At 41.4% G+C, this 18,629-nt stretch overlaps 1 protein-coding gene across 1 annotated transcript in view; it reads left to right on the top strand.

The window, feature by feature from the left end:
• tnfrsf9a (tumor necrosis factor receptor superfamily, member 9a) overlaps positions 1-18,629 on the top strand; it is a 64,412-nt gene that overhangs the window by 16,723 nt on the left and 29,060 nt on the right. The window contains exons 2-5 of the mRNA XM_041205813.1: positions 5,853-5,877; positions 8,147-8,272; positions 9,294-9,434; positions 16,431-16,524. Coding sequence (XP_041061747.1) covers positions 5,853-5,877; positions 8,147-8,272; positions 9,294-9,434; positions 16,431-16,524 — 386 coding nt within the window. The remainder of the gene's footprint in view (positions 1-5,852; positions 5,878-8,146; positions 8,273-9,293; positions 9,435-16,430; positions 16,525-18,629) is intronic.

Below are 18,629 nucleotides of genomic sequence, written 5' to 3'. Positions count from 1 at the left end.
GAGCAGATCAAAATTCTCAGGAAGCTTTTTCTCAGAATAAAAAGGAAAGTGCTGAGGGCAGAAGTGACATTTGAAAATTGAGGTGTCTTCATTGTAATAAAGTTGGACACACGAAGTCAGTATGTTGGAAATTACAGGGAAAATCTGTTGGAATTATAGGGGCGCAGAAAAGTTCTGGAAGTAAAAGTACTGTGGGTTCTAAGGTTTAGGCACAGGAAAAACCAATGGTTTGTGTACAGGTAAAAACACGAAGAATCAGTGATAGGTAAAGAAGTGGGATTGTGTTCGCAATTTACCCAAGTGAATTCTGAGGAGCAGGTTACAGAAATGCTTAAAAATTTTGTGTGTGAAGGGAAAGTCTTTCCATGTGTACAGGGTGGAGTAGTAAAGATGTTAAAATTTTAAGAGATACAAGGGCTAGTCAATCCTTAATGTTGTGGGATAGTGGCAATTGTTGTTTAGAGGGGGTATTTCAGGAACAGGTGAGAGTAAGTGGGGTTCATGGAGAAGCTAAACCTATTCCATTGTGGAAGATAAATTTAAAGAGTAAGTGGAAAACAGGTGAGGTGATTGTTGGAGTAATGGAAAAATTGCCCATTGCCGAGGTTCAATTTATTTATTATAGCTGGATCACAAGTGTGGGTGATGCCTATGGTAGTTGAGCAGCCTGTAGAAGTGTTGCAGAGAGAGCATCCTGGATTGTTTCCATATTGTGTGATAATGAGATCACAGGCTCATAGATTGAAACAAGAAGAACAGGAAGTTCAAAGGCAGAGGAAAGGTGTGGAAGTCCAATTAACTGGCACTGTGTTTGGTAACATTGTTCAGGAGGAAGGAACAGGGGACAATTCAGTTGAAGTGTTTAACTCAAGACAGTTAGTGGAGTTACAGAAAGTACAGGAGTTGCAAATAAAACATTTATATCAGACAGCTTACCCAGAAACAGAGGCAAAGTGTATTCCAGAATGTTATTACCTTAAGGGTAATGTTTTACTTGGAAAATGGAGGCATACTTCAGCAAATGAAAGTTGGAGGGAGGTGCATCAGATTGTAATACCATTTGGCTATAGAAATGAGATTCTGAGGATTGCTTATGAAATTCCAATGGGGGGACATTTAGGAATTAGAAAGACACAGACGAAGATACAAAAAAGATTTTTTTCCACCTGGATTGCGTAGGGAAGTAATCAAATTCTGTAGAATACATCACACATGTCAGGTGATAGGGAAACCACAAGCAGTGATTAAGCCGGCACCTTTAATTCCCATTCCACCTTTTGCTAGGGTCATGATTGATTGTGTAGGACCCCCACCCTAAGATGAAAAGCGGAAATCAGTACTTACTGACAATAATGGATGTGTCTTCAGGTTCCCTTAAGCAATACCTTTGAGAAACATTACAAGAAAGAAAATTATGGAAGAATTAACTAATTTTTTTTACAATATATAGTTTACCTAAAGAAATACAATCAGATCAGGGTTCAAATTTCATGCCACAGTGATTTATGGACATAATGAATAGTTTGGGGATAAAACAATTTAAGTAAACAGCTAATCATCATGAATCACAAGGGGATTTGGAAAGGTGACAACAAACTCTAAAAACTATGATGAGGGCATATAATCAGGATTATCCACAGGATTGGGATGCGGAATTCCATTCTTGTTATTTGCTATTAGGAACGCTCCTAATGCACTGCCTGGTTTTAATCCTTTTGAACTAGTTTATGGTCATGAGGTGAAAGGACCACTGAAATTGATTCATGAGAAATTGGTGGGTCAAAATTCAGAAACAACTCTACTGGATTATGTAGCAAATTTCAGGGGAGATTGGATGGAGCATGTGAGTTGGCTAGGGAATATTTAAAGATATCATAGCAAGTGATGAATGTGAAGGTAAACAGGGAAGCTACAGCTCATAGTTTTGTTACTGGGGTGAAAGTGCTAGCTCAGTTACCGGCACTCAGTGACTTGTTAAAGGCAAGGTTTAGTGGGCCTTATAGGATTGAAAAGAAATTGAGTGAAGTAAATTATTTAATAAACACTCCAGATATAAGAAAGAAGCAGAGGGTGTGCCATGTAAATGTGCTTAAAAAGTACTTTGACAGGGAAGAGGACCAAAAGGAGGTGTTAGTGGTGGTAGATAATAAGAGGTAGAAATGCAGGATTCTTAAATTGATTTTCCTCTAATCAAACTGGATAATGAGGGGGTACTTGAAATTTTAAATGCAATATTGAGTTACCTTCTAGGCGAGTGTCAAAGTGATTTGGAGAAGCTTTTGCGGTCACACAAAGATATTTGTGGGAATAATCTGGGGAAGACAAATTTAGCTATTGATGATGCATGTGTAGAAGTTTCATCTTCACTAAGACCACATCCTTTATAGATTAAATTCGGCAAAGTTATCACAAGTACCAGAAAGAAATCGAATCCATGCTTCAAAACAATATCATTGAATCTAGTTGCAGTAACTGGAGGTCGCCTATAGTACTGGTACCGAAACTGGATGGAACACAAAGAGCGTGGGTGGAATTTTCTGAGCTCACTGGCGGTGGACGTGATAGGTGGTGTGCGCGGGAAATATGGCGTGACCTGCTTCACGATGGCGTGAAGGCAGGACGTGATCGTCCGCTCAGCCCGCTGATAGTGGGCCACGTTTCCCACCATCAGTCGGCAGGGAGCTAACTGTAATGCATCCACCGTATAATTAAAAGGCCATCTCGCCAGGCTCTCGGAACCACGCCGTATCGCCCATCCACATCGGTGGGAAAGCACGCCGATGCATTTCACAACAGCGTGCAGGTGGCTTTCACTTTGGGGGAACTGGGGTGAGTGAGCAGCAGCATTCTCCACAGCTTGTCTGTTGTTTACAGGCCTCAGGGGTGTTGGGGGTGGGGTTTGGGGGGGATGGAGCGCTGGCCAGCCTCGGATGCGACTGTTGCGGCGTGGGGTGGGGGGGTGGTGTCGGGGGGCTGCATCCCGTGCGCAGGCATTTGAGGTGGAGGTCACGGTAAATGAGGGAAGTGGCCACGCATTGGGGCCACCTGTATAAACTGACCCTGCCTCTGCAACTGAGACAGATCAGGCGCAGCCACAGTGATATGATTGGGGGTCGGGCTCCTAGCCTACATGCCGATGCAAGCAACGCAGAGGCACCAAAGGGCTCCCAAGTGCTCCACACTCGGGACGAGATGGCGTGAAAACCCGCCATTTTTGTCAGTGGGTAGGACTCCATTTTACCCGCCCACGGCAGCATTTAGTGCAGTTCTGGGAAAATTCCACCCTGTGTGTGGACTATTGAAAGGTGAATGCAGTGACAAATGCAGATTCATATCCTATACCACGGTTGGAAGATTGTATTGTGAAAGTGGGACAAGCAAAATTTATCACAAATATTGACTTGCTAAGAGGATATGACAAGCACGGTTATCGGAGAGAGCAAAGGAGATTGCGGCTTTTGTGACGCCAGATGGACTATATCAGTTTAAAGTCACGTCATTTGGTATGAAAAATGCACCTGCAACATTTCAGAGGCTGACAAAGTAATTGCAGGGCTGAGCAAATTTGCTGTTTATATTGACAACTTGATCATTTTCAGTCAGACATGGGAGGAACATTTACAATGTCTGGAAAAATGATTTACTCGGTTACAAGAAGCTAATTTCATGGTGAGCTTGGCTAAAAGTGAATCTGCAAAAGCACAAGTTACATACCTGGATCATACCATTGGACATGGTAAGGTGGCTCCGAGAGATGTGAAAGTCAAAGCCATCGTGGATTTCCCCATGTCTACAACAAAATGGGAAGTTTTAAGATTTCTGGGCATGAGTGGTTTTCTCAGAAATTTGGACCAAATTTTAGCCAAGTGGTTGCTCCATTGACTGAACTATTAAAAAAGAACAAGAATTTCTTTGAAGAAGTCTCAATGGACACTGGAGTGTCAGACGGCATTTGAGAGTTTGAAAACTGTATTAACTACAACACCAGATTTGGCCATACCCAATTACACCAAGCAATTTAAGTTGGTCATTGACGCAAGTGAATTTGGGGCCATACTGTTACAGGAATATGATGCTGGAATTGAAATCCGATGGGGTATTTTTCATGGAAGTTGAGTGTACATCAGAAAAGATATTCAATGAATGAAAAGGAGACTTTGGGGTTGGTGTTAGCATTTGAAATTTATGTTGCAAACAATTCATCAGAAACAATTGTTTATATAGACCATAATCCTTTAACATTTCTGGACAAATTTCGAGACAGAAGTACAAGGCTATTCAGATGGAGTTTATTGCTGCAACCTTTTAATCTACAGATTGTACATGTAGCAGGACAAGAAAATCTGATTGCAGCTGCATTGTCAAGAGTTTGAAGCTTAAGTTGGACATTTCAAACCTGGACACTGGACTAGAATGATTTCTGTTGATACCAAGGATTTGTATATATATTGTTATGTTAATGCATGCATCTGGAAATGTAATAGTGTAATAAGTATAGGAGGTAATGTAAGATGGGTTCAGAAAGTGAAGCTGTATTTTTAAATTATGACAGTTCATTTCTTAATAAGGAGGGGGATGTTAGGAAGATAATTTTCATAATGTTATTGGAATTTATTGTAAAGTAGAGTAATAGTGGCGTCTGTGTGTGTGTGTGTGTGTGTGTGGCTTAAGTGAATTAAAGGCAGCTGGTCTGAAGGCTTTGATGTAACAGAAGATAAGCTAGGTTTGAAATATTAAGTAGGTAAACATAGGTGTAAAGGCAACCTTTGCATTTTTAAATAACCAGACTAGATTGATTTCAAAGGAGGGGTGAAATGTTTCACTACGCCAGGAGAAGTTAAGAAACAGTGTGTTTATTTTCCCCCAGGATTACTGGTAAAATTGGTACTACGAGAGATTTTTATTATTAGAGAGGTAAAGCCCAAAGACATAGTGAAACAATGGGAATTTGCATTCAAAGGCCTGAATTCATATGGTTAAAGGAGAAAAAGCTGTGTGCAAGGGAAGACATTGTAAGATCTAACAAGTGACAAAAGCCTTCAACAACTAAGCCTCAAGCTGCTGTCTACAAAGAGCTGAAATCAAGAAAACTCACTTTGAATTCGACTGTTTCAGGGTATTGTGTGTTACTTTGCCTGGGTCTTTTAAAATCTGTATGTCTTACTGTTGCCTTAACGAAGATGTAACTGGTAATTGGATTAACTAGGGGATTTAGAAGTTATCGTAATAGTAATTTATAGATCGATGTGCGTACTTAAAATAATTTCTTCTATTAATAAAGGTTTAATTTAGTTTTGTAAGAAACTCATAAGCCTTGGTGGTCTTATTACTACTGAATTCAAGGCACGCATCTTGAAATTTATATAAATTGCAAAACAGTTGAGGCAGTTGTTTCAAGTTTCCCTTTGGGATTTGAGGAGCTCAGCACTTACCATCGGCTGTGCTATAACATGATAAATCGCCCATGCACGAGCTGATATTCCTCCCCACCTCTGTCAGGGATTCCTCACATAAGTGATCAGGCAACCCTCGAGGTCCAACAACCACTGCTTATTATCCAGAATGATTCGCTCTCACACGCTAGAGAGACAACATGAAACGGGGCCTTAAACACAGAGTGAGCCCAACTGAAGGCAAAGCGCTCCGATAGGCTTCACTTTTGAGGGGCTGCTTAGAACGGTGACTAAAATGGCCCCAGCCTGATCCCTTAAAGCAACATGTACACCCCGAATGTTCTCAGTCACCTGAAGAATGCATTTCTTTCCTCAAAAGAAGAAAATATCGATATTTTCTCTTCCTTTTCATTCACTGTCTGAAACCTTAACTTGTGTCATTTTCTTGCTATTTTTCAGGTTTCTCTGCAAAAGTGTCCTCCAGGTAAAAGAACCATTTAGTTATGAAACTATTAGTTGAGTTTATATGTGTTTTGTTTTTTTTTTTGCTTTGCGGTTAGTGGTTGATGACATAAAAAGAGTTTCTTGCTGTGAAAACTGACAGATATCAGAAACCAGATGTCAGGTGAGGGAAAGACTGGGCTGTTATAACTTGACCTCAGTCTGAGGGTGCCATATTCACAAGATACCATTCCAATACAATTGGCTTAGCGTAGTGGTAGCATTCCCGCTCCTGAATCAGAAAGGTTGTGGCTTCAAGCCATGCTACAAAAATTTGAACACATCATCCTGGCTGCTGCTTTAGTGCAGTACTGAGGGAGTGCTGCATGCTGGGCTTGCTGTCTTTTGGATGGGATATCAAACCTCCTCAAATATTCTATTCTTTCAAGGGGTGTGGGCATCACCGGCAAGCATTTGTTGCCCATTCTTAATTACCCTTGAACTGAGTGGCTTGCTAGGCCATTTCAGAGGGGCAGTTAGGAGTCAACCACGTTGCTGTGGGTCTGGAGTCACATGTAGGCCAGACCGGGTAAGGACAGCAGATTTCCTTCCCTAAAGGACATCAGTGAACCAGATGGGTTTTTACAACAATCAATGATAGTTTCATGGTCACCATTACTGAGACTAGATTTTAATTCAGATTTATTAATTGAACTTAAATTCCACCAGTTGCTGCAGTGGGATTTGAACCCGTGTCCCCACAACATTAGCCTGGGCCTCTGGATTACAAGTCCGGTGACAGTACTGCTACACCGTCTAAAAGATTCCATAACGTTATTTAAAGGGCAGGGTAGTTCTTCTGGTGACCTGTCCAATGTTTATCCCTCAATCAACCTCAGAAGAACAGATCATCTGGTCATTATCACCTTGCTTTTCCTGGGACTTTGCTGTGCGTAAATTGGCTGCTGCACTTCAAAAAGTACTTAATTGGCAGTGAAACACTTTGAGATAAAAACAAAAAAACTGCGGATGCTGGAAATCCAAAACAAAAACAGAATTACCTGGAAAAACTCAGCAGGTCTGGCAGCATCGGCGGAGAAGAAAAGAATTGACGTTTCGAGTCCTCATGACCCTTCGACAGAACTTGAGTTCGAGTCCAGGAAAGAGCTGAAATATAAGCTGGTTTAAGGTGTGTGTGTGTGGGGGGCGGAGAGATAGAGAGACAGAGAGGTGGAGGGGGTTGGTGTGGTTGTAGGGACAAACAAGCAGTGATAGAAGCACACCCCTTAAACCAGCTTATATTTCAGCTCTTTCCTGGACTCGAACTCAAGTTCTGTCGAAGGGTCATGAGGACTCGAAACGTCAACTCTTTTCTTCTCCGCCGATGCTGCCAGACCTGCTGAGTTTTTCCAGGTAATTCTGTTCTTGTTTTTGTTTTGGATTTCCAGCATCCGCAGTTTTTTTGTTTTTATTGCAATAGTTGGGACGTTCCACTTGAGGAGGCTCATGTGGAATGTTAACATCAGCATGGACCATTCCGCTTGAATGGCTGTTCCCATTCTATGTAATTCTGGAAACTCCTTTCCTAGCCTGTCAAACCTTGGATTCGTTTTATAAATAAGCTATTTTAATTTGGCTATTTAACAGTAAACTAGGTTCCACGGTGTCTTGTGTGACGTGGGTTTAGTTTTCAGTGATGCAACTAGCCATTACTAAATTTGTGGAAATAATTACGTTCCGGTGACCTTCTAAATAACCTTTGAGTCATCATTATCTTTTTGCGTGCTAATGCAATCATAAAGATAAAAACAGAAAAACTGCGGATGCTGGAAATCCAAAACAAAAACAGAATTACCTGGAAAAACTCAGCAGGTCTGGCAGCATCGGCAGAGAAGAAAAGAGTTGACGTTTCGAGTCATCAGTTTATTTCCGCCTTTAAGAATGTTTGGAATTACCCAATACTTGCACGTTTCTCAATTCTTAATATTTTATCAGTGCCAGTTGGTTCAGAAAGTCATAGGTTCAAGTTTCACTCATAGGTCCTATCTAACCATTCCAGTGAATGCTAAAAAAATCTAACAGCACTGAAAAGAGCAGGGAGAGCTCTCCTGGGAACTTGACCAGCATTCATTCCCAAGACCACACCAACCAAGATTGACTAACTGGTCACTGCTGTTTTATAGAACCTCATTGGCTGTAAACTGATTGCAGTCAATGCACCTAAAGATTGGGTGAAATATTTCAAGGTATTTCACTGCGCATTGGTGATATATAATATTCAAAGGTTTACATACTTCTCCTTCTGGTGAAAGGTAAATACAAGGTTCTGTCATATCCAAGCAAAAATCAGATGAAGTGTGCCCCATGTGAGGAAGGAACATACACCGAGAAGGAGAATTCCCTCACAGAATGTCGCAAATGCTATGGGCGCTGCACAGGTAAATGTTAAAACCCTCAAGTACCTGCTTAAATTCTTTAATAAGCCACTATCCTCTTGAAGCTGCATGTAGTTTATTCAAATGCAAACATACTAAAGTCTCCCTGGTAAAGTTGTGTAGGCACAGAAGACCGATCTTATTTTTTATTCATTTAAGGGGAGTGGGCATCACTGGCTAGGCCAACAATTATTACCCATCCCTAATTGCCCCTGAGAAGGTGGTGGTGAGCTGCCTTCTTGAACCGCTGCAGTCCATGTGGTGTAGGTACACTCACAGTGCTCTTAGGGAGGGAGTTCCAGGATTTTGACCCAGAGACAGTGAAGGAACGGCGATATATTTCCAAGTCAGGATGGTGAGTGGCTTGTGGGGGGGATCTTCCAGGTGGGTGTTCCCTTGTGTCTGCGACCCTTGTCTTTTGAGGTGGTAAAGGTCAGAGATTCGGACGATGTTGGCGAAGAAGGCTTGGTGGGTTGCGGCAGTACATTTTTCCTGCTAGCATTTTCAAATCAGTCAACAGAGGTGTCCTTGTTTGGGATCAGAGAAGTAGGGAGCACCCGAGCATGTTTGCTGCTGGTGAAACAGAATAATTGAGGGGATGGGTGAAGGAATGATGCAATCTGTGGCTGGCAGCTACAGTGAGGGACTTCTGCAACACTAGAATTTCTGAGATAGCATCTTATCAAGGAATATGGAGCAAAGACAGAAAGATGGAGATGATGCGCAAGCAGCCATGATCTAATTGGATGATGAAGCAGGCTGGAGAGGCTGAATGACTTTATCCTGTTCCTAATGTTCCTGTCCACTACCCCCTCATGATGTTTCCTCCAAACCATCATACCTTTGACTTACACAGCCCAAACTTCCACATAGTCTTTCCTGAAGCAGCTTTTGATGGAATATTTTGGGGGTATTTGAATATAAGAACAGACCACAATCATAAAGTACATTATTAGCTATCATTAATTATCTCCCCACCCCACCCCACCCCAAGTACTATTTTACTTTTACGTTTCCTTTACAGGTAACAGTGTCCAGACTGTTCCTTGCACCAGTACAACAAACCGGAAATGTGAATGTGCTCCCCATCATTACTGTACTACTGAAGACCCAATTAAGTGTGAACAATGTAAGAAATGTGGTGATAAGAAGCAAAACTTTCCAGGTATGGTCCACTTCACTGAAATGTTGGATTTTTCCTTCTCCGCCTGACCTGCTTGTAGCTACTCCTCCCAGGAGATCTGACATTTCCATGACAATGGGATTTATACTGTGTGAGGTCCCGGACTCTTCATAGGTGACTGGCCACTTGCCTGTAAGTGTCTTGACTGTGCCACTGGGTATGACACACACTTTGCTGGTCTCTACCTTCTCATCCATTGGCGTACTAGCTTGTTGGATCTTCTGCCTTACCCATTCCCAGTCTTTGTGCACATTAGAAGGATGATGTCCTCACACCACATCAGCCTAAAATGATGGGCCCCTCACTTAGCTTTGCACAACAGCCAAGTTGAGATCTCAGGTTATGGCTGCTGGCGTGCGCAACCAGCTACTTGGAATCATAAGTGAGAGACGGAGAGCTGTAGGACACTGGTTTCCTCTACCCACACACCCCTCTTAATACCACTGTGCAGCTTGGGAGTGGGTCACGGGGACGAGCCCACACAAACATCTCCCAAATAAGCTTGATTTTTAAGAGTTGAAATTTCCCTTCTGTTCAGTTCTGTGAAAGCTTGTTCATCGGGGGCGTTAACCTGATTGTCGCATTTGCAATCTACATTGGCGGCTGTGTGAATGATCATACTGAACATTTTTCAGAACATATAGGCCAGAATTTTTGGCTTGGTGAGCAGGGGTGGGGCCCCCTGGCCGAGATGTAAAACTACGCGGGGTGTTGTCAGGCGTGCGTCCCGATGTCTCGGTGCATCATTCAGACTTTCAGTTTGGCGGGCGTGCACCCGAGTCAACTGCAGGCTCGCTGAGCTGTCAAAGGCCTACTAAGGCCATTTAAATTTCAAATAAAATTATTAACGGAGTTGCCTGTCCAACATTAAGGTTGATGGGGCAGGATGAGAGCCCAGGTGGCCTTCACGTTTTTCATGGAACCTCATCTACAGGCGGGATGAGGTTTCATGAAGAGTTTATATATTAAATACATTTTTTCATTAATGTTCCTTGACATGTCCCAGCTCGTGTGACACTGTCAACCCGGGCACGTCTTCAAATATTTTCTTTTCTTTATTTAAACTTTTAAACCTTAAACTAATCTCCCTGAGGCACCTCTGTGACGCAGAGAGATTTCTGCGCACGTGAAAGAGCGCAGGCCCTGACTCAGGGACTAAAATCAATCAGTGTACCTCGGTCTAAAATCAATCAGTGTACCCCAGTCTAAAATCAATCAGTGTACCTCAGTCTAAAATCAATCAGTGTACCTCAGTCTAAAATCAATCAGTGTACCCCAGTCTAAAATCAATCAGTGTACACCAGTCTAAAATCAATCAGTGTATCCCAGTCTAAAATCAATCAGTGTATCCCAGTCTAAAATCAATCAAAGTACCCCAGTCTAAAATCAATCAATGTACCCCAGTCTAAAATCAATCAGTGTACCCCAGTCTAAAATCAATCAGTGTACCCCAGTCTAAAATCAATCTGAGTACTCCTGTCCAAAATCAATCAGTGTACTCCTGTACAAAATCAATCAGTGTACCCGAGTCTAAAATCAATCTGTGTACTCCAGTCTGAAATCAATCAGTGTACCCCAGTCTAAAATCAATCAGTGTACTCCTGTACAAAATCAGTCAGGATACCCCAGTCTAAAACTAATCAGGATATCCCAGCCTAATATCAATCAGTGTACCCCAGTCTAAAGTCAATCAGTGTACCTCAGTCTACAAATCAGTGTAACCCCTTCTAATATCAATCAGTGTACCCCAGTCTAAAATCAATCTGTGTAATCCAGTCTAAAATCAATCAGGTTACCTCAGTCTAAAGTCAATCAGTGTCACCCAGTCTAAAATCAATTTGTGTACTCCTGTCCAAAATCAATCAGTGTACCCCAGTCTAAATTCAATCTGTGTACTCCAGTCTAAAATCAATCAGTGTACCCCAGTCTAAAATCAATCACTGTACTCCTGTCCAAAATCAATCAGGATACCCCAATCTAAAACTAATCAGGATATCCCAGCCTAATATCAATCAGTGTACCCCGGTCTAAAGTCAATCAGTGTACCTCAGTCTAAAAATCAGTGTACACCCTTCTAATATCAATCAGTATACCCCCGTCTAAAATCAATCTGTGGACTCTAGTCTAAAATCAATCAGGGTACCTCAGTCTATATTCAATCAGTGTACCTCAGTCTAAAAATCAGTGTACCCCTGTCTAATATCAATCAGTATACGCCAGTCTAAAGTCAATCAGTGCACCTCGGTCTAAAAATCAGTGTACCCCTGTCTAATATCAATCAGTGTACAACAGTCCAAAGGCAATCAGTGCACCTCAGTCTAATGTCAATCAGTGCATCTCAATCTAAAGTCAATCAGTGTACTCTAGTCTAAAAATTAGTGTACCCCCATCTAATTTCAATCAGTGTACCCCAGTCTAAAGTCAATCAGTGTACCTCAGTCTAAAAATCAGTGTACCCACTTCTAATATCAATCAGTATACCCCAGTCTAAAATCAATCTGTGTACTCCAGTCTAAAATCAATCAGGGTACCTCAGTCTATAGTCAATCAGTGTACCTCAGTCTAAAAATCAGTGTACCCCTGTCTAATATCAATCAATGTACAACAGTCTAAAGGCAATCAGTGCACCTCAGTCTAATGTCAATCAGTGCATCTCAATCTAAAGTCAATCAGTGTATTCTAGTCTAAAAATTAGTGTACCCCCATCTAATTTCAATCAGTGTACCCCAGTCTAAAGTCAATAGTGTACCTCAGTCTAAAATCAATCTGTGTACTCTAGTCTAAAATCAATCCGTGTACCCCAGTCTAAAATCAATCTGTGTACCCACTCAAAAATCAATCAGTGTACCGCAGTCTAACTTCAATCAGTGTAACCCTGTCTAATATCAACCTGTGTACCCCAGGCTAAAATCAATCAGTGTATTCCCGTTTGTATTCAATCAGTGTACCCCAGTCTAAAATCAACCAAGTACCTCAGTCTAAACTCAATCTGTGTACTCCGGTCTAAAATCAATCAATGTACCCCAGTCTAAAATCAATCTGTGTACTCCAGTCTAAACTCAAGCAGTGTACCCCAGTCTAAAAATCAGTGTAACCCCATCTAATATCAATCAGTGTACCCCAGTCTAAAATCAATCAGTGTACCCCAGTCTAAAATCAATCAGTGTACCCCAGTCTAAAATCAATCAGTCTACACCGGTCTAAAATCAATCAGTCTACTCTGGTCTAAAATCAATCAGTGTACTCCAGTCTAAAATCAATTTGTGTACTCCAGTCTAAAATCAATCAGTGTATTTCAGTCTAAAATCAATCTGTGTACTCCAGTCTAAAATCAATCAGTGTATCTAAGTCTAAAATCAATCTGTGTACTCCAGTCTAAAATCAATCAGTGAACCACAGTCTAAAATCAATCTGTGTTCCCCAGTCTAAAATCAATCAGTGTGCTCCAGTCTAAAATCAATTTGTGTACTCCAGTTTAAAATCAATTGATGTATTTCAGTCTAAAATCAATCAGTGTATCTCAGTCTAAAATCAACCTGTGTACTCCAGTCTAAAATCAATCAGTGAACCACAGTCTAAAATCAATCTGTGTTCCCCAGTCTAAAATCAATCAGTGTACTCTAGTCTAAAATCAATTTGTATACTCCAGCCCAAAATCAATCAGTGTATCTCAGCCTAAAATCAATCAGTGTATCTCAGTCTAAAATCAATCAGTGTACCCAGTCTAAAATCAATCTGCATACTCCAGTCTAAAATCAACCTGTGTACTTCAGTCTAAAATCAATCAACATACCTCAGTCTAAAAATCAGTGCACCCCCGTCTAATATCAACCTGTGTACCCCAGGCTAAAATCATCAGTGTATCCCCGTTTGCATTCAATCAGTGTACCCCAGTCTAAAATCATCCATGTACCCCAGTCTAAAATCAATCAGTGTACTCCAGTCTAAAGTCAACCAGTGTACCCCAATCTAAAATCAATCAGTGTACCCCAGTCTAAAGTCAATCAGTGTACATCAGTCTAAAGTCAATCTGTGTACCCCCATCTGAATTCAATCTGTGTACTCCAGTCTAAAATCAATCAGTGTACCCCCATCTAATATCAACCTGTGTACCCCAGGCTAAAATCAATCAGTGTACCCCAGTATAAAGTCAACCAGTGTACCGCAATCTAAAATCAATCAGTGTACCGCCTTCTAATATCAATCAGTATACCCCAGTCTAAAATCAATCTGTGTACTCCAGTCTAAAATCAATCAGGGTACCTCAGTCTATAGTCAATCAGTGTACATCAGTCTAAAAATCAGTGTACCCCTGTCTAATATCAATCAGTATACCCCAGTCTAAAGTCAATCAGTGCACCTCAGTCTAATGTCAATCAGTGTATCTCAGTCTAAAGTCAATCAGTGTCCCTCTGTCTAAAAATTAGTGTACCCCATCTAATATCAATCAGTGTACCCCAGTCTAAAGTCAATAAGTGTACCTCAGTCTAAAAATCAGTGTACCCCCATCTAATATCAATCAGTGTACCCCAGTCTAATATCAATCTGTGTACTCTAGTCTAAAATCAATCAGTGTACCTCAAACTAAAGTCAATCTGTGTACTCCAGTCTAAAATCAATCAGTGTTCCTCAGTCTAAAAATCAGTGTACCCCATTCTAATATCAATCTGTATACCCCAGTCTAAAATCAATCTGTGTAGTCCAGTCTAAAATTAATCAGAGCACCTTAGTCTATAGTCAATCAGTGTACCTCAGTCTAAAAATCAGTGTACCCCCATCTAATATCAATCAGTGTACCCCAGTCTAAAGTCAATCAGTGTACCTCAGTCTAAAAATCAGTGTACCCCCATCTAATATCAATCAGTGTATCCCAGTCTAAAATCAATCTGTGTAACTCAGTCTAAAGTCAATCTGTGTACTCTGGTCTAAAATCAATCAGTGTACCTCCATCTAATATCAATCAGTGTACCCCAGTCTAAAGTCAATATGTGTACCTCAGTCTAAAAATCAGTGTACCCCCATCTAATATCAATCAGTGTATCCCAGTCTAAAATCAATCTGTGTAACTCAGTCTAAAGTCAATCTGTGTACTCTGGTCTAAAATCAATCAGTGTACCTCCATCTAATATCAATCAATGTACCCCAGTCTAAAGTCAATATGTGTACCTCAGTCTAAAAATCAGTGTACCCCCATCTAATATCAATCAGTGTATCCCAGTCTAAAATCAATCTGTGTACCCCAGTCTAAAATCAATCTGTGTACTCCAGTCTAAAATCAATCAGTGAACCACAGTCTAAAATCAATCTGTGTACCCCAGTCTAAAATCAATCAGTGAACCCCAGTCTAAAATCAATCTGTGTTCCCCAGTCTAAAATCAATCAGTGTACTCCAGTCTAAAATCAATTTGTGTACTCCAGTCTAAAATCAATCAGTGTATTTCAGTCTAAAATCAATCTGTGTACTCCAGTCTAAAATCAATCAGTGTATCTAAGTCTAAAATCAATCTGTGTACTCCAGTCTAAAATCAATCAGTGAACCACAGTCTAAAATCAATCTGTGTACCCCAGTCTAAAATCAATCTGTGAACCCCAGTCTAAAATCAATCTGTGTTCCCTAGTCTAAAATCAATCAGTGTACTCCAGTCTAAAATCAATTTGTATACTCCAGCCTAAAATCAATCAGTGTATCTCAGTCTAAAATCAATCAGTGTACCACAGTCTAAAATCAACCTGTGTACTCCAGTCTAAAATCAATCAACGTACCTCAGTCTAAAAATCAGTGTACCCCCGTCCATTATCAACCTGTGTAACCCAGGCTAAAATCATCAGTGTATCCCCGTTTGCATTCAATCAGTGTACCCCAGTCTAAAATCATCCATGTACCCCAGTCTAAAATCAATCAGTGTACCCCAGTCTAAAGTCAACCAGTGTACCCCAATCTAAAATCAATCAGTGTACCCCAGTCTAAAGTCAATCAGTGTACATCAGTCTAAAGTCAATCTGTGTACCCCCATCTGAATTCAATCTGTGTACTCCAGTCTAAAATCAATCAGTGTACCTCACTCTAAAAATCAGTGTAACCCCATCTAATATCAATCAGTGTACCACAGTCTAAAATCAATCAGTGTACCCCCATCTAATATCAACCTGTGTACACCAGGCTAAAATCAATCAGTGTACCCCAATCTAAAGTCAACCAGTGTACCGCAATCTAAAATCAATCAGTGTACCCCCATCTAAAGTCAATCAGTGTACCTCAGTCTAAAAATCAGTGTAGCCCCTTCTAATATCAATCAGTATACTCCAGTCTAAAATCAACCAGTGTACCCCCATCTGAATTCAATCTGTGTACTCCAGTCTAAAATCAATCAGTGTATCTCAGTCTAAAAATTAGTGTAACCCTGTCTAATATCAATCAGTGTACCCCAGTCTAAAAATCAATCAGTGTACCTCAGCCTAAAAATCAGTGTAACTCCGTCTAATATTAATCAGTGTACCCCAGTCTAAAATCAATCAGTGGTGTCTGGAAGTCAGGTTCTTGGGAAACAATTACAAGGACACAGGATTGGCTAGAATGCTGCATATATCATGCTGCATAAAGGACTGAACACAATCAAGCTCACCTTTCCTTTTGTCAGTCCAGAGAGACTGATTAAAATGTCCTCTCAAAGCATGACTCTTAGCCGATGGGGAATTCCAAATAATTCACCACAAAAGGATCCACCCTGGGTCTTGTCTCTTGTGGTGGGAGGGTTGAGATGCTTTTCTTGTGGTGGAGCAGGAGGAGCATTTACTGTGCATTATAGTTCAGCGAAAAGGGGGAGGGCAGAGATGAGAGCAAAGGTTGGGCAGAAGGGGAAAGACAGTGGAGGGAGCAGGAGGTGAGTGTGGAAGAGGTGGGGAGAAGTGCCAATGTGCTATTCTTTTCATAAGTTATGAAAGCTTTTTTTTAAAATCCCTCAATGCTGTCTTTTTAAGATAAAGAAGATTACTACAAACAAGCCTGCCGACCTTGTCCTCCAGGTACCTTCCTGAATACAACACAATCACTGGGATGTCAGCCTCACACCAAGTAAGTTATTCTCTGAGATTCCGAATTTCATGGGCATCTTGAGTTAGTGGAGAATGTTTTCGGTACAGAGCTCTCTTAACAAAACCTCCATAAAACTCAGCTGACCGGGATCCACGGTGACCCTTAGTGCATCTGATTAACAATTTGAAGTTACTTTTTGCGTTCATGGGATGTGATTGTCACAGGCTAGGCCAGCATTTATCACCCATCCGTAATAGTCCTTGTTCAGAGGGTATTTTAAGAGTCAACCACATTGCTGTGAGTCTGGAGTCACATGTAGGCAAGGACAGCAGATTTCCTTGTCTATAGGGCTTTTACAACAATGTGGTCATCATCAGACTTCTGATGAATTCAATTCAATGGTGGATTCAAATTTCACCGTCTGCCATGGTGGGGCTTGAACCTGGGTCTCTGGAATACTAGTCGGGTAATAATACCAATATACCACCCCTCCGGCTGGGATTAAAATTAGATTGAGTTGTGCTCACCCAAACCAAGAGGTCCAAGGATCGATATAAATTGGTCCTTGAGCCTCTTACGTGACTTAGATGAAGGAACAAGGAGGCACAAATCAGGTTTGCTGAGCTAGGGGGCACAGTAGATAATGTAAAGGGGGGCAGAACGTTACAAAGGGACATTGAAAGATTAAGTGAATGGGCAAAACAGTGGCAGGTGACATTCAATGCGAGGAAGTGTGAGGTCATCCAGCCTAGACCTAAAAAAGATAGATCAGGGTATTTCTTAAATGGTGAGAAGCTAAGAGTTGTGGGCGAACAGAGAGATTGAGATCTCCAGGTAGAGAAATTGCTAGAAGCTACTGGAAAGGCACAAAAAATAACTTAAAAGGCTAATGGCGCATTGGCCTTTATCTCAAATGAGTTGGAAGACAAAGTGTTAGATGTTAGGTCACAGTTATATAAAATTCTGGATAGATCCAGGGCAGAATTCTCTCCTGTCGGGTGGGCAGGCCCGACCCAATCTCCGGTGAGCGGGGAGCCAATCCCCACCGAAGAAGCAGACCCCACCGCCATTTTAAGTGGGCGGGCCAATTAAGGCCCACCCAGCATGACATCCGGTGGGAAGCGCTATGCGCTCCCTGTGCGGGTGGAGGGGATTCCCCAAAAGCGAGAGTGCGCTCTTTCACGCATGCGCACATCCCCCTGAGGCAAAGTGCAGCCTCAGGGGAGATCATTCACAGCTTTAAAAACGTTAACAGTAGAGAAAAAAAATCCTTAACACGTCCCCCTCATGTGACAATATCACACGAGATGGGACAAGTTCATAATTAACATAATAACTTAATTAAAAATTTTTAAACCCTGCATGAAACCTCACCCCGCCCGTGGATGAAGTTTCATGTTTTATCTGTTTGCCGATGGGACTCCTGGCCTGGTTGGATGGGCAGGTACACTAAGTACTTTAATTGATCTGTCAATGGCCTCAATGACAGCTGATTTTGTTGTGCCCCCGCCTTCCTGAAAATTGAAATGGACCGGGATGACATCCAATATCATCCCGCGTCATTTTACACATCGGCGAGTGGGCCCCGCCCCCTGCTCCCCGACAGCAAAGTTCTGCCCCCGGTCTGGAGTACAGTGTACAGCTCTGGGCACCACATCTCAGGAAGGATATATTGGCCTTAGAAAAGATGCAGCACAGATTCACCAGAATCACCAGGGCTAAAGGGGTTAACTTATGAAGGCAGGTTGTACAGTCTAGGCTTGTATTTCCCTGAATATCAAAGATATAAGAGGTAATCTAATTCAGGTGTTTAAGATAATAAAGAATTTGATAGGGTAAATAAAGTTAATTTTTTTTTGGTGGGACAATTGAAGAACAAGGGGCAAAATCTTAAAATTAAATCTGGGTGATATCAGAAAGCACTTCCTGACATAAAGGAAATCTGGAGCTTCTGAGGCTGTAACTATTAGGGTAGATAAAGGGGAACCAGTAGATGTAGTATACCTGGATTTCCAAAAGACATTCAATAAGATGCCACACAAAAGATTAATTGGCAAAATAAGGGCTCATGGAATTGGTGATGATATATTAGCATGGGTAGAGGATTGGTTAATGGATAGGAAGCAGAGAGTGGTCATAAACGG

The sequence above is a fragment of the Carcharodon carcharias genome, chromosome 15 (assembly GCF_017639515.1).
Source record: "Carcharodon carcharias isolate sCarCar2 chromosome 15, sCarCar2.pri, whole genome shotgun sequence".
NCBI classification, from domain to species: Eukaryota; Metazoa; Chordata; class Chondrichthyes; order Lamniformes; family Lamnidae; genus Carcharodon; species Carcharodon carcharias.
Note: the sequence above shows the minus strand (reverse complement) of the source record. Positions and strands in the feature narration are given on the sequence as shown.